At 35.2% G+C, this 15,136-nt stretch overlaps 1 protein-coding gene across 1 annotated transcript; it reads right to left on the reverse strand.

Annotated features, from left to right (window-relative positions):
- Positions 1 to 1,085: 1,085 nt before the first annotated feature.
- On the reverse strand, positions 1,086 to 9,926 carry LOC146924804 (TMV resistance protein N-like). Its single transcript, XM_085709750.1, has 6 exons — positions 9,724 to 9,926; positions 6,524 to 8,243; positions 5,142 to 6,249; positions 4,728 to 5,003; positions 3,774 to 4,637; positions 1,086 to 3,389 (listed from the first exon to the last, which is right to left on the reverse strand). The coding sequence occupies exons 2-6, from the start codon at positions 7,009 to 7,011 to the stop codon at positions 1,818 to 1,820; spliced, it is 4,308 nt and encodes a 1,435-aa protein (XP_085565876.1). The 5' UTR covers positions 7,012 to 8,243; positions 9,724 to 9,926; the 3' UTR covers positions 1,086 to 1,817.
- Between the last annotated feature and the right edge of the window lie 5,210 nt (positions 9,927 to 15,136).

A 15,136-nucleotide genomic window follows, 5' to 3' on the forward strand; every position in this document is an offset into this window, starting at 1 on the left:
AAATATCTCCTGAATTTCTATATTCTCATAGAATATCATTATATGAGGTCTAACAAACCATAAGATAAATTTCGAGGTTGGAACTTCAACAATGTTGTTGAAAAATTTAGACTCATGATGATATGAAGGAAAAGATTGTGCTATGGAATGAGATTAATTGTATTTGTAGCAAGAGTTTAACACAGTAGGAATATTTATTAGCATAAATGAACAAACAAAATTCTGAATGCAGATTTTACTTTTTTAATTATCATAGAAGTGTCTCCTTCAAGAAAAAATTATCTTAGAAGTGTCATAATATGTGTGTAATCCCAAGATTTTACTTTATAAATACTAACCATTTTAATATGATTTCCTAGCTAAGTTTATACTCATTTATAGCTTGAATATCTTTAACATATCTTCTTTTGTAACTTTAACATGTCTTCAAGCAAAACAGTTGTAACCAACAGTTTATACTCATTTAGTATGTAAATATCAGAATTTTTTCATGGAAAAAAAAAAATCTATATTCTCTGTTACGTACTATCCAAGAAATCAGATAGAGTAGTTTGGGTAGGCAGCAGACAGGGGCGGATGCATGCAGGAGCAATGTGGGACTATAGCTCCACATGCTTTTCCTTTTTTTTTTTTTTTTTTAAATATACCCTCCGGTCATTATTATAAGCAAAAGTTTACACTTTAGGTTCATTCAACAATTAATGATATATATGGTCTTTGTTGTAGGTCACATACATCATTCAATGAATGAATCTAAAATGCAAACATTTGCTTATAATAGTGATCGGAGGGTATATTAAACAAAAGACAGATGTGTGTCTCACTCTCTCTCTTTCATTTTCTATTCCAATTTCCTTCCTGTACCGTAACTAAACACGCCCCTTTCTCTCTTAAATTACAATCTCTCTCAAAGGTAATAAGTGGAAATGGTAATAAGTGGTTGGGTCAGAAAAGCAATTTTCTTTGAGCATAATGATATTTTTTGGAGATAATATACAGTCCATTCTGGCTTATTCTCCACTACTCCTGTCTCATACTGGGTTACTGAAATATCTTTCAATGAACATAGGCTATAACCTGAGATAATCACCAAAAAAAATTATGACAGTTTTGAATAATAATTTACAAAAATTGTTTAAGAAAATACTACCTTGTGAAATGAACATAAGGTAGAAAACTATACTAAGAATTGTAATGGTTGAACTAGCCATCTTTTATTGAACAATTGATAATGCTGCTATAAGAGTTCTATGAAGCTGTTATAATGTATCCCGATATATATGTATTTTGTATTTGTTTATGATTTAATGACTAGTGATATTCTTGTTACTTACTTGTAACAATGATTGTGTGTTTTACTTTTATATGATGAAGAAATTTTTTCCCGTGCTTTCTAGAGACAAAGCTAGTTCTTCGGCTAGTCAAGAACCATCAAATACTCGACATCCAAGTGAACCACAAAATGAAGTTACACCTAACTCGGCCAATGAGGGTATTCAAGTTGTTGATTACAATTTGTTGGAAACGGATCCAGGACTTAGGTCTCCAATTTCAAGCTATCATCCTAACATCCAAGATGAGGTATGTAAAGCTTACCTTAAAAAAGGTCGTTATAAACCTAGCAATTTCGTTTACCCTTGGTCTGATCATGGTAGACAAAGACGTAGATTTTGTAAGAATTGATTTAATTTGTATGATTGGATTGTATGATTGGATTGAGTATAGTGAATCTAAGGACCTAGAAATTTTAGCTCCACGTATAATGAAAGTCTGGATCCGCCCCTGGCAGCAGATATAGACATATGTGAAGCTCTTGTTCACAAAAATGGTGGTACCCGGATCCGGATACCAGAGAAATGCTCTTGTTGCACAATCCCAACAGGCTTTTCAACACACCAACTTTGACGTGTAGACCTCGTGTAGCCAGGTGAAGCGCACATGTGCACCTTTGGTAGAGTCCCACTCCGTAAGTTCTTATGAATGCGTGCACCAGAGGAGATCAAACAGATACTTGCACGTCTAGTCTCTTGAGACTGGAGCGTGCGAAGGTTCATTGGTGACTGACAGGTGTAGTAGGCATGAGATGTCGAATACGAGGATCGAGATCTCATCCTATATGAAGAGGAAGTTGTTGGTTTCACTATATCACCTCTCAGCAAAGACAAATAAGGGGCCCCTCTCCATCGTCGTGCAACAGAACCACAATCGGGGCCCCAAACCATAGTTGTCGGAGCAGGCATGTAACCGTTTATAGTAGTCTTACTTAACACATTATTTGCTGTTGCCTCTAAGTCTAAAGTAGGAAAGCTCAATTTTGCTTCCCTTAGTCCATTGAAAATTCCTTCAATATATGTCTTCATTCCTACCTCGGATCTTAGCAGTGACAAACTAATCCATTTACCTCTTGTAAAAGCAGCAACCATGGTTGTGTCTATATCTAGAGAAGGAAAGCTACTTTGTGCTTCACAGAGTCCTGCTCTCATTCCACTCAAAAATATTTTCATCATTATTTCTTGTGCTTGTGCCTCCAAACTTCTCTTATGGCCTGAAGCTGAAGTTTCTCCTACATACGCATCCATAGGTGGCTTTATCAATTCATCCTTATGATTTAAGTTTGGAGTTGGAGGCTCGTTTTCATCATCAACATCATCATATGATTCCTTGATAGTTCGTAGCATCCATGCCAAGTTAGAGTTTTCATCTAGTGGTTTACCTTTTAATGCATCATTAACCTCCTTTGATAACTCTCTCAACATTGTCAATTGATCTTGAAATTTGTCTACAATTTCGTCTTCCATGTTCATGCTTTCCGCCAATGACCCATTAAGCATTTCATCAAGAGCTAACTCCTCTATCATCATAATTTGCTCCTTCAGAGGATCTTTAGTAGGGACTATAGTATTAGCTATGTTTGAGTACCTTGTTGGGTCAGGACACGTGAATTGAACATGTTCTTCCATGTTGGTAGTTCCTTGTTTGTACACATAAACTCCCCATGCACCTAGTGTCACACTGGACGAGGCTTCATATGAAACTTGCACTTGATTCCATTCATGCTTAAGAAATAATGCATCAAGGCCTAGCCACTCTTCATCGTTGAACAAGAGTCGTAGATCACAAACTAGAACATGATTTGGTTCAATTCTGAAGTTGTAATAGCCTTTGCGAGGGACACATTGACCGTTGATAACCAAGTGAAGCTCAACAGGTAGCCGCCGAGATTTTCTTTTCTTCTTAATCACATCTTGGAACACAAATGCTAAAGCAACATTGAGAAACTTCCCACGAACCCAGAAACATGGATTCCCTCCTATGCAGCTATAATCCAACCATTCTGGAGCCCTGGTAATAGGCATCACAATTTCTAATCCATGCCTCTCTTTTTTCACCTGTCATATCCACACAAAAAATTGGGTAACATATCTGTCTTCAACTTCCATGTTTCACTCCTATTATCCCATAATGAGAGTACAAATAAATTACATTTTCCAATAATACCCTTATTTGTTTGCATGTCTCAACACTCTATAAGAAACTTGTTTTTTAGTGGCAGCAAAAAACCGTAAGTGAAAGTTAAATTAAACACAGGTACCATATTGTCATATAGCATCAAAAACCTTTCTTTACATACAGAAAATTATCTCTATGGTCAATAGTTTGCTATACCTACAATCACACCTCCATTACTATGTTAATTAGTCATTTTATCTAACTTCTACGACAATGACATTTTAGTAAAAACAAATTGTATTGAAAATGAAGAGGTTAAGCACCTGATCCCATAGCATGTCTGATGTCTCTCCAGTCAAGTGGATGCAATATCTTGCATCGATTTTTCGGATAGTGCATGGCAACTCTGAAATATGTTCAAGCTTCACACAACCATGAACATTAAGAATTCTCAAGTTGGTACATTCAGGAATTTTTTTAAGCATACTGCAACCACTGACATCAAGTTTTGTCAAGTGATCAGACTCTTTAAGGCACACAGGGAGAGAGACCAAATTGTTGTTTGAAGCAATCAATTCTTCTAATTTTGGAAAATAAGTGAGAATTGTCTGAATATCTTCATCTGACAACCCACTATTTCCAAAATGCATAGCTTTTACTGTTGAACTTTCATTTGCTTCTTGTCCATTAGGTAGAAATCTTCTGAAAGATTCACCAAGTTTAGAACATCCGCCAAATTTAAAAGCAACAACATTTGGTAATGTGAATAAGCTACTTGGTAGATATTCGAGATTCTTGCTATATGGCATCTCTATCGAAACAAGTCCAATAAGATTATCAATGGAATTTGGCAGCTTCTTAATAGAGGTATTTGTCATATAAATCTTCAGTGGTTTATTCATCTTGTTCACTATATCTGGGAAGTGTTCAAGTTTTACACACAAATTAAGGTCAAGGACTTCCAGAGATGGTAAACACATTCTTTGCACAAAATTTTCAAGTTTGGTGCATCCCGAAGCACTTAAGATGACAAGATGTTTGAGAAATCCAATGGATTCATGAACTGTTGTTAGATTCTTACAATTCTCAAGTCGCAATTCTCTCAAATTTTCAACTTTGCACAGGTCAGGCATTGTGGTGATAGATTGATTGTTTGAGAAATTCATGACAGTCAAATATGAAAATTGCTGCAAAAAGAAAATAAGAGGTCAGTCAAACTAAGTTATTCTTATATGTAAAAAATGAAATGAAAACAATAGAGAAAAACAAACATTTACCTTAAATGGTTCTTCCATTGTAAGTTGACTATAAGGCATATTTAAGATGATGATATTCCTCGGATAAAATTTTGGTGGGAAAGATTTTGAAGGGTATGCTTCCCAGTCAAGTAGCCTTAAATGATTTGGCAGATGTTTAGGCTCTGATGAAAAAATTGTATTTCGAACGATGAGAATTCTGAGGCGGTTCATCTTCTCAAAAGCATTATCACTCCAATCTACTTCTTTTATATGTTGGGGAGGATCAAGCATTATCCCTTGAATCGCATCACTTCCCTTTGAAACAAGTAAACAAAAGATAAGATCAATTGCATATACATTGCCATTAATATGTATCAATACTATTACTACTATATAAAACATATCATCATAATGTAGAAATAGACATAAAAGTTTGGATGATTTTCTTCTTACAGAATCGTTGGCTGATAATACATCAATGACATCTTGATGAAACCATAATCTACTACGTTTCGCAGGATTCGGTGCCTCTTGCCTAACAATCTCTCTACCCATTTCTTGTATGAGATCATGCATATTCAAGTATCCATGATCAGTAAACAAGAGAGATTTATTAACAAGCTCTTCAATATTAGATACTGCACTGAATTCATCAAGTATCTCTTCAACATATTCTACTCTTTCCCCTTTGAAGAAGCAAGCTATATCTAGGAAAACACTCTGAGCATACGGCTCCAACACATCATAGCTTACTTTTAGCACATCTTGAATCCCTTTACGAGGAATCCTCTCATAATCTTTCAACGCATGCTCCCAAGCTTTTAAACTTTTCCTAGTAGACAAATTGGAGCCTATTACTTTTAAAGCCAATGGAAGACCTTTTGCATAACCAACCGCACGAGAAGACATAGCTTCATATCCTGTTTCAGGATTGCTTTTTCCAAAGGCATTTCGACAAAACAACTCAAGAGAATGTTGATCACTAAGTTCAGTCATTTCATAAATACTTTGAACTACAAAAGAATGAGTACCTACAAGCAAACCTTTGTCCCTTGTAGTTATAATGACCCTACTACCTGGACCAAACCAATCACTTCCTCCTGCCAAATTTCCTATTTGTTCCATCTCATCAACATCATCAAGAACCAACAGAACCTTTTTCCTTCCAAGCTTGTATTTTATTTCATAGATTCCTTTACTTGTACTTCCCAGCTCGGTTTCTGGCTGCTCAAACATCTCTGATAAAAGTGTCTGCTGTAAATCTTCTGGGCCGTTGATTTTGTTTGATTTCTCTCTAACATTGGCAAGAAAACTTGCAGCTTCAAATTGGTGCACAATTTTGTTATACAATGCTTTGGCAAGTTCTGTTTTTCCTATTCCACCGAGTCCGCATATACCCAACATACATATAGTGTCGTCATTATGCTTCATGTCCAGAAGTGATTTGACCTCTTCTATGCGTTGATCAAGTCCAACGGGATTCTCACCAACAAGTAAAGGTTTAGGGGCTATCTTAGCATGAACCTTTTCAACAATCTCTCTAATATGATCGATTTCGAACCTGTAGAAATTCAACACATTGTTTCTTAATCTTGTGCACATTTTTTATTAAAAAAAAAATTACAAGTACTGCAAAAAATGCAATTTTTTTATGTATCTTTGACGTTCTTTTAGGTGTAAGAATTGCACTGATATATCTATTTATAACTTGGGATGAATGATCATGTTAAACAATTATAGATTTATTTCACCTAAAATATAAGTTCAAACAAAGTACATACATAAGAACAAAGTTGTCCTCTCCAAAGAAAAAGAACAAAGTTGCAGTTACATACCCAGTGTGGATATGGTGGCCTTTCAAGTCTGCAGCTTCAGACAATGCTGCTTTCCATGCTTTTATATTTTCCGAGTCTTTTCCAAACCTATTCTCATGCGCAACCATGGCTTCCCCATAACTATTTCTTTGGTTTCGTACATCCGATGGATCAACATGGTAAAAAATTGGAAAAGTAATTTGTTTATTGTTTCTCTTCGTGCATTCGATGATCTTCGCGAGTTCACCAAGGCACCACCTGGAAGATGCATAATTCTCCGAAAAAACAATAACTGAGATCTTAGATTCCTCAATGGCTTTTAAAAGTGCAGGTGAAATATCTTCCCCTATTCTCAGATTCTTATCATCAAAGAAAGCATTGATTCCCCTCTTCTGCAAAGCATCGCGAAGATAACCGATAAAATTGTGCCGCGTATCTTCCCCTCTGAAACTAAGGAAAACATCATAGGTAAAACCACGTGACTGGTCTCCATATTTTGCCATAGACATAGTGAACAGAAAAGAACAAAACAGAACACACTAGAGAGAGGGAGGGAGAGAGGAGAGTTTTTATTTAGTAACAAAACAGTCTCAACGAATCAAGCAGCAGGGTACCATGAAATATGAACTATATATGAAGTTTCTTGTACAAAAAACGAAAATCTGAACTAGAAGATTGTGCATCTTAAACATGCTTGTATATTATAATGGTCTGCGTAAAACGTGAGTAATTTTTTTTTGTTTAAAAACTTCAAAAGGTATGCTTATTGCGCTATTTCGAGCAGCACTTGGGTGCCATTAATGGCACCGTGCCATTAAATCCTGGTCATTAATGGCACCCACACACACACATCACACACACACACACACACTTGGGCAATGTGTGGCCCAGATCTAATGGTATGGTGCCATTAATGGCACCAAAGTATTTCCCCGCTATTTCAGCTAATTTAAAACTTAAATTAGCAGACAACCACGTTATTAAGATTGAGACCTGTCATATTCAAATTTTCAACTAAGGATTCATCAATATTCTAATCATTCTCATTATAACTCAGTTCAGATCTAATATGTCCAAATTTTCAACTACAGATGCACGTCAATATTATATTCGCATATGATATGAGTGCAAGAAAAAAAAATAGTTTTAATATTTGGATACTCTTTTTTTTTTGTTTCACACATATAACAGGTTTTGTTTTAGTCCTTCTCTCTGTCTCCAATGCAAAAGCACATGTTATCATTGCACTTGCCATATAAGCATTTATGGTAAATGCTGCGAAAACCAATATTTTGAAAGGGAAAAAAAAAAACTAGAGATCAGAAATGCTTATATTGAGACTTCAAAAGTTCATCAAAAACAAAATATCAAAATGCTTGATTCTCGTAAAATTAAAACAAACCACAATGCAAAAGGTAATTAGCAGAAAAGAAGTAAAACACGCCGCAGTTGTTTCCTTTTCTATTGATCAGGAACTTGGTTTGTCCTTCAAGTACTTTCAGTTTCCGTATCACTATCAGTATCCGTATCACTATCAGTGTCTGTGTCTTCACTTTCACTGTCACTTTCTTCCAAAAAGTTCAGGTAATAGATGCATATCAACGCAGCCGCAGCCATAATCATCTGCATATGCATACAATGGAGCATTCGCCTTCGCTTCCGCCTTCGCAGTTCTTCATTGTCATCATTTCCACCACGTTTTTTATTCGAACTAAACACGCTATTTGTCATACTTGAAAGCCTGCAATGTTTCACACCAGTATATTGTAGCAACACATATAACTACAGTCTAAATAAAAATCTTCAAACACATACGAAGGTTCTTGAATATTTTATCCACACGGATACAAGAACCAATAATCACAAACACTACTACAACTTAGCTTGCTGCATAAATTGGAGGAATATATGATGAGAATTCTAATATGGACCACCTTAATAAGTGGTCATTAAGGTGGTCCACCTATGACTAGTATTTACAAAATGTTTAAAACTCCAAAGACAGCGGGCATCACTCTTTGTAGTATATGTTGATGGTTCTTATTTTTACGGTTGAAACAATGACTTAATTGATACTCCCTCCATTCCTTTTCTTTTGATGTTTTAGGTGATTGCACAAATATTAAGAAATCATTAAATTATAGGAATAATTGTATGGTTTATACCAGTGGCGGAGCCAGGATTTTTCTAGAGTCTGGGCAAAATCCTAGTATTACCTCACCTGGGAACCTAAATCCTTGGCAAAATCTGCAGGAAATGTGTTTCCATAGGAAAAGCTCAGGAAAATCTGCAGGAATTAGCCCAAAAATCCGCAGGAAAAGCTCAAAGTTGTAGTAATCTCAAGAAAATCTGCAGGAATTAGCCCAAAAATCTGCAGGAAAAGCTCAAAGTTGTAGTAATGGTTGGGCTGGCTACAAAGGAAAGTTGGAGCTGAGCCTGGGCACTAGCCCAGCCTAGCTGGGGGTGGCTCCGCCCCTGGTTTATACTAAAATACCCTTACTTACTCCTTGAATTTTTTTTCTCAAAATTCCAATCTCCTTAATTATTGAAACTCACCACACAATTTGCATTTATTATTTAAACTTTCAATTTTCAAAGTGTGTTTTTTAACAAGGGTAAAATTGGATAAAAAGTATTAAAAATTCTAAAACATCAAAAGTTTTGGAATAAAGTTTAAGTTCTAAAACATCAAAAGAAAAGGAATGGAGGGAGTACTAATTTGATTAAAACAACGGAAAATAAATATATAGCTCATATTAAACCAGTATCAATTAAGTCATAGTCTTCCCTCAAAAAAAAAAATTTAAGTCATAGTCTTAGCCATAAATATGAGAAACAACACGAGTTTTTATTTCTAATAGTATCATCTACAGTTGTTGGAACGCGAATCACCGAAGAACTCACCATGATATGCTATACGCCAGCTTTTATTCACATTTTTTGTCCAAGTCACATATAAACTTAACTGAAATCATCATATTATAATTTACATATTTGTAGACAAATTTGTACAAATAACAGAAAAACTAACTGAAAGCATTATACTATAACTTTCTTGAAGAAAAAGAAAAAGAAAAACAGAAATTATAGTATATGTGCATGAATAATCATAAGTTCATCCTGCATTCATGTTAATTATGGTACTACATGGTTAAAAATGATGGAATAATGAATTGATAAATAAGAGCATGTTAAAAGTAGTGTAATCGGAGTAGTATTACCGTGGACGTGGAAAAACCAGCGACGGAGGAAAGCGCGCGATTAAGGATTGGAGTGCGCGGTTATGTTGTGGTGAAGGGAGAAATAAAGGACTTTATTGAAATTTGAAACGGTTTTGTCTTGGGGAGTCCATTAGATTGAAGTGGAGTGGAGTAGTCAGTAGTGGACTAACTGGTTAATAATTTATAGCATAATCAAACTTTTTTTTTGTTGTTAAAAGTATAAAAAAAAATAAAAAGTCCTCGTTAAGTGTCGTTTAACTAGAGATTTAGTATTTTCGTTATTTTGTTATTTTAAAGTATAATTTGTCAATTATACTTGGTTAATCTTATCTTTTTCAATAAAACCAATTAATCTTATGTATTTGAAAAACTAAAGTTTGTTTTTGTTATATTCAACGTTCAAATTTATCTATATTACTCCCTCCGTCCCTATATCTAAGCACCCATTTGATTTTATTTTTGTCCCTAAATCTAAACCCCTTTTCAAATTACTAGATGCATTTATTATTTTTTTCCTAAACATACCCCTAATTAATACTACTAACTTATCTTGAAATTTGAAAAGTCAAATTTAATACATATACAAACAAAGGACAATTTGGTGATATTAACACACAAAACAGACATATTAATTACACTGACAACTTTTCTTATGAAATGTGAAAAAAGCAAAGGGGGGTTACATTAAAGGACGGAGGGAGTATATATTAAGAGAATAAGGGGTTTTGGAAAAGATTTTGGACTGTCTTTTTTGTTATTCTAATTAATTATACCCTTAAACAATTTTTTTCTAAAATAATGTTATATTGCTGGTGTTATTAAAAAAAATAAGAATTTTTGTTATATTTGTTATATTATTGTTGTCATTGAAAAAGATAAATATGGTTTGTTGAGTTTGTTACATTTGAAAGTCACAAATATCTAGGCAAAAGTTATGGTGCATAAGGAAATCCTTATGCACCGTGCATAAACACTTCACAACCATCAGATCTAGTGTACACGTGTAATAATCCTAGGCTTCTCAAACTACACCAAATCAAACTTCATTTGCTTCAATTATTTCTCTCACTAAAACATAAAGCTCTCCCTCTCTCTCTACAATTCAGATGAGTCTTCATCTCTTCCGGCCACACATGATGATTCCGGCGCGGTGGTTGCCGGCCAGAGGCAACGGCACCGCCTTGCCGGAGAACCAAACCCACCCTTTTTAAAAACTAAATCCATTTTTCAACATCCATTTTCGTTTTAAAGCCAAATCCGAACTCGGATCGTGCAAAAACACAACGAGAAGGAGTAGATCTAAAGATTAAAATCGGTTTGCTCCTCTTCTTCCCTCGCGTTTTCTTCTCCTTCTTCGATCCAGTGGCGCTGTGTTGATTGCTATATGTTACTGTTTCGTCATTGTTTGTGTTCACGGTTTCAGATCTGAAGTTGTTACTGGATTCGTAATCTTTGTGATGTTAGAGGGATTTATGGCTAGGAAACTGCTGGAAACCATTAAGTACATCTAATGGTTTTGAAGTACAACTGCTGGAAACCATTAAGTACATCTAATGGTTTTCCACAGCAAAATGATTTTGGCATTCCGGTACGGTGATGATGATGAACGACAGTGTTGATGATGAGATTGAAGATTCTGGAAACCATTTCTATAGCAAAATGGTTTTGGCATTCCGGTACGGTGATGATGACAGTGATGATGATGAACGACGGTGTTGATGATGAGATTGAAGATTCTGGAAACCATTTCCACAGCAAAATGGGTTTGGAGTACAACTCACAGAAACCATATCCACAACAAAATGGTTTTGGCATTCCGGTACGGTGATAATGACGGTGATGATGATTGTTTTATCTTGGTTTTCGGGTGTCAAACATTGATTACGTTTGAACCTTTTTAACCGGTGATATCTTATTTTTTCTTGGGAAGAGAAAAAGTAAGCAAAACCCTTGAGAATCGAGGTCCGGGAGTTGTTTTCGCTACGGGAAGGGGTTAGGCACCCATAACGACTATAGTATCCTATAGGAACCGTCTTTACTTTCTACGCACGCGCTTTATTTTTAAATGCTATTTTGAAAGATGATATTAAGCCTAAGAGTTTTCTAAATGAAGAATTGGAGGGAGAAGAATGTGTTTGGATTTTTATTTTATTTGAATTGAAGGAATTTTGATTCCTTGCCTACGTACCCTTTTAAGGGATCAAATCCACCGTAGTTCTCTTCCAAAAATGTTTTTGTTTTTGTTGGTTGATTTTAAGTTTGAAAATGGAACTTTGAAGAATGAGAGAGAGAGGCCTCAAGGGCATAAGATTGTGAAATTGTGAGGTTGAATTAGTTATTTTGCAAAAGAAAGTCAAAGTATGATTAATTTTCATTGAAATTTGATTAAGAAAATAAAAAAAGAAAATCAATGGGGTTTTGGACCCCAAGGTTTATTAAGAAAATGGTTTGAGTGATATTGTTCATATTTTTTGGAAAAGAGATTTTTCTAAGTGTAAAACCTCAGCATTCATCTAAACATACAATCCTAAACATATATCTAAACATGCATATCCTAGCCATACATCTAAAAATATCTATGTGATGTGTGTGCATGTGTCGGTGCTTGTGTCGGTGTACATCATTAGAGTCCATAGTCCATATTACATCATTGGCCTAGATACATTCTATGGTTTTGCAAGAATTAAAAATGGCATAAAAGTAAAGTACAAGAAAAACCTAAGTTTTTACATTCTAAGCCTTTTGTATGAAAATGAAATTGCAAGAAAATTATGCTAGAATGTGGGATGAGATGAGCTTATGAAATGTATGAAACTTGAAATAAAGTGGTTAGTGGCATAAGAAATAATATGAATTAAAATAGAGGTAAGAAAATGCTATATGAAATGGTAAAATCAAACCAAGAACAAAGTGTCAAAATACACTAAGAATTTATCATAGCCTCTTAATGTGCATGTGGCCCATGATTCTCTTATCATAGCAATTTCCAAAGGGTTTTATTGCAGCCATAATATGGGGATTATAGGAACATATTCAAGTCAAAAGGCATGATGCATTTTTAGATATATTTGACACTTTGTTTCCACAAAACTTGTAAGACAAGAAACTAACAAGCCAAACACAAAATAATGGAGTAAACACAAACATTAGTGGCAAACACCTCAAAATCGCACATTAAGTACCCATATCATGCACCAATGTATCATGATCAAAATCATAGCAAAATTCTTCGAAAATTAACAAGAAAAGTAAACAAGTAACAAGAATTAATACACATATTTTTCATCAAGTTTTATTATGCAAAAATATTATAAAAACATCAAGAAAATTATCAAGAACTCATAGAAATTTATTTGGAGTTTTTGCACAAAATTTTGACATGCAGGAGGTGTAAAAAGCAAGGTCCAGTGGTGTACATAGCAGGAAATCCAAAACGAACGAAGGAACTAAGCCCAACCCAAACCTGCATGGATCTTGGATTCTCAGGGAATTCAGGGGCCGTTGGATTGATCCAGATGGATCAACCCTAGATCCAACGGCCAGGAAACGAAGGGAAGCGAACCAAATGAACTAGACCGGTCCAAAGGGCTTATATAAATGCCTAGTGACCGGTCTAATTCATTTCTCACTTCTCATTCTCTCTCTTCACTCGTTCTTCTCTCTTCTCTCTCTAAACCCTAACCTCGCCTGAAACTGGAGAGGACGGTGGTGGACGGCGGTGGAAGATGAAGATTCATCGGAATCTTCATCTTCTCCGACGAACTGATGCTAACCTTTTAAATTAAACACCCAGAAACGTTCGTCTTCCTCTCTAGTTTACAGATCCAAGGTTATTTTTGTGAGACTGTGATGAAAACGAAGTAGATCGGACTTTGAACTTACGGTTTCTAGGGTTTTCAAGTTTTTTCTAATCTTCTTGAAACCAAACCCTAATCTAACCTATTTTCTTTGCTGATGATGATTATAAACTCTGTTTTCGAAAGTAAACGGTGGATCTTTGAGGATTGGTGTTCCTAGGGTTTCGTTTCAAATTTTTTCGAATCTTTTCGAAGTTTTAGCTTCGATTCACCGTTTATATTCGTATTCGAGCCTTCGATGAAGATATAAGTGAAAAACGAGAAGGTTTTTGAATATACCTGTTGAAAACTGGAGATTCGAACCAAGAGAAAGGTGAGAACGATGTTTTAAGCCTCTTCTTCGTCTCTGATGCTTATTTTTGATTCAACCTTCGAAAATAAATCGAAGCTCCCTCGTCTTCTCACTTTTCGTCTTTTCGAACTCTTTCTAGTATTTGATCTTCTTCGTTTCTTTGCTTCGATCCTCTTCTTCTTCTTCACTCACCAAACCCTTCGTGATCGCAAATTCGTCTTTGACGAACCTTTGCTTGAATTGCGAAGGTGAAGATTCAGTGATGATGATCTTTCTGAGAATCTTCCATGAATTCGAATCAATTTTGTGTAGTAACCGTTGAATTGAGTTTTCTGATGATGATTGGTACGGATTTGTGACGAATTGGGGTAGTTAGGGTGGTTTCTGATTCTGTTACGGTGGTTTTTGTGGTGGTTGAGGGTTTGTTACGGTGGCTAGGGTTTTGAGGAGAGAGAGAAAGTTTGTTAGGACTTTTTGATGATGTGTCGTTTCTGGAATGGTGATTATTCTGTGTAATTGGTGAAGTGGCTGCTTTTATAGGCTGCCATGTGGCCTTCTGGGCCAATAATGAGCTGACACGTGGACTGGACTTGCTTTGGACTGGATTCTGGACTTTTTGCCTTGAGGGACTAATCTGCAATTCTTTGAAATTAAGGGACCAATCTGCAATTGAGACAAATGGACTAAAAAAAAGACTTGACACTAATAGGGACCATTCTGCAATAATAAATAAAACAGAAAACAAATTTTAGCCCAAAAGGACTTAAATGCAATTTCTGAAAATAAAAGGACAAAAAATGAAAAAGTAATAATAAAATTGAAATAAAATTGGTAAAATGAACAAAACGTAAAGTGAAACTAATAAAAAACACAAAATGGACTAAAACGAACCAATTACTTAAATGAGGTACTTTAAAGTAACCTCTCTCTGCCAAAATTTCGTGTGAAATGACCAAAATGCCCCTGGGGCTAAACTGACTTAAAACGACTCAGATGCAATTTAAAAATGGATTTTTTAACAGGGAATTGAAGCAAGAGTTTATACAAGCAAATTAAAAGACTCAGAGACAATTTTTAGAGATTAAACAGAGCTTTAACACTGGAAATGACTAAAATGCCCCTAGGGGCTAAACTGACTCAAAATGACTACAAATGTAATTTTTGAAATGGATTTTGACATAGAATTGAAATAAGGACTTATTCAAACCAGTTGAAAAGACTCAAATAATTTTTCAAAGATTGAAAGAAATTTTAACATAGGAAA

This window comes from Medicago sativa, chromosome 5 (genome assembly GCF_051527215.1).
Source record: "Medicago sativa cultivar Bolivia chromosome 5, Bolivia_mono, whole genome shotgun sequence".
Taxonomy (NCBI): Eukaryota; Viridiplantae; Streptophyta; class Magnoliopsida; order Fabales; family Fabaceae; genus Medicago; species Medicago sativa.

What these genes read in the sequence shown, in the direction of transcription:
- LOC146924804 (XM_085709750.1), bottom strand. Translation starts at nt 7,011, where the DNA reads ATGTCTATGGCAAAATATGGAGACCAGTCACGTGGTTTTACCTATGAT. An exon ending in GGCCACCATATCCACACTGG is followed by an intron (nt 6,250 to 6,523) that starts GTATGTAACTGC and finishes GAATTTCTACAG; the next exon opens with GTTCGAAATCGATCATATTA. An exon ending in CAGACATGCTATGGGATCAG is followed by an intron (nt 3,390 to 3,773) that starts GTGCTTAACCTC and finishes TGGATATGACAG; the next exon opens with GTGAAAAAAGAGAGGCATGG.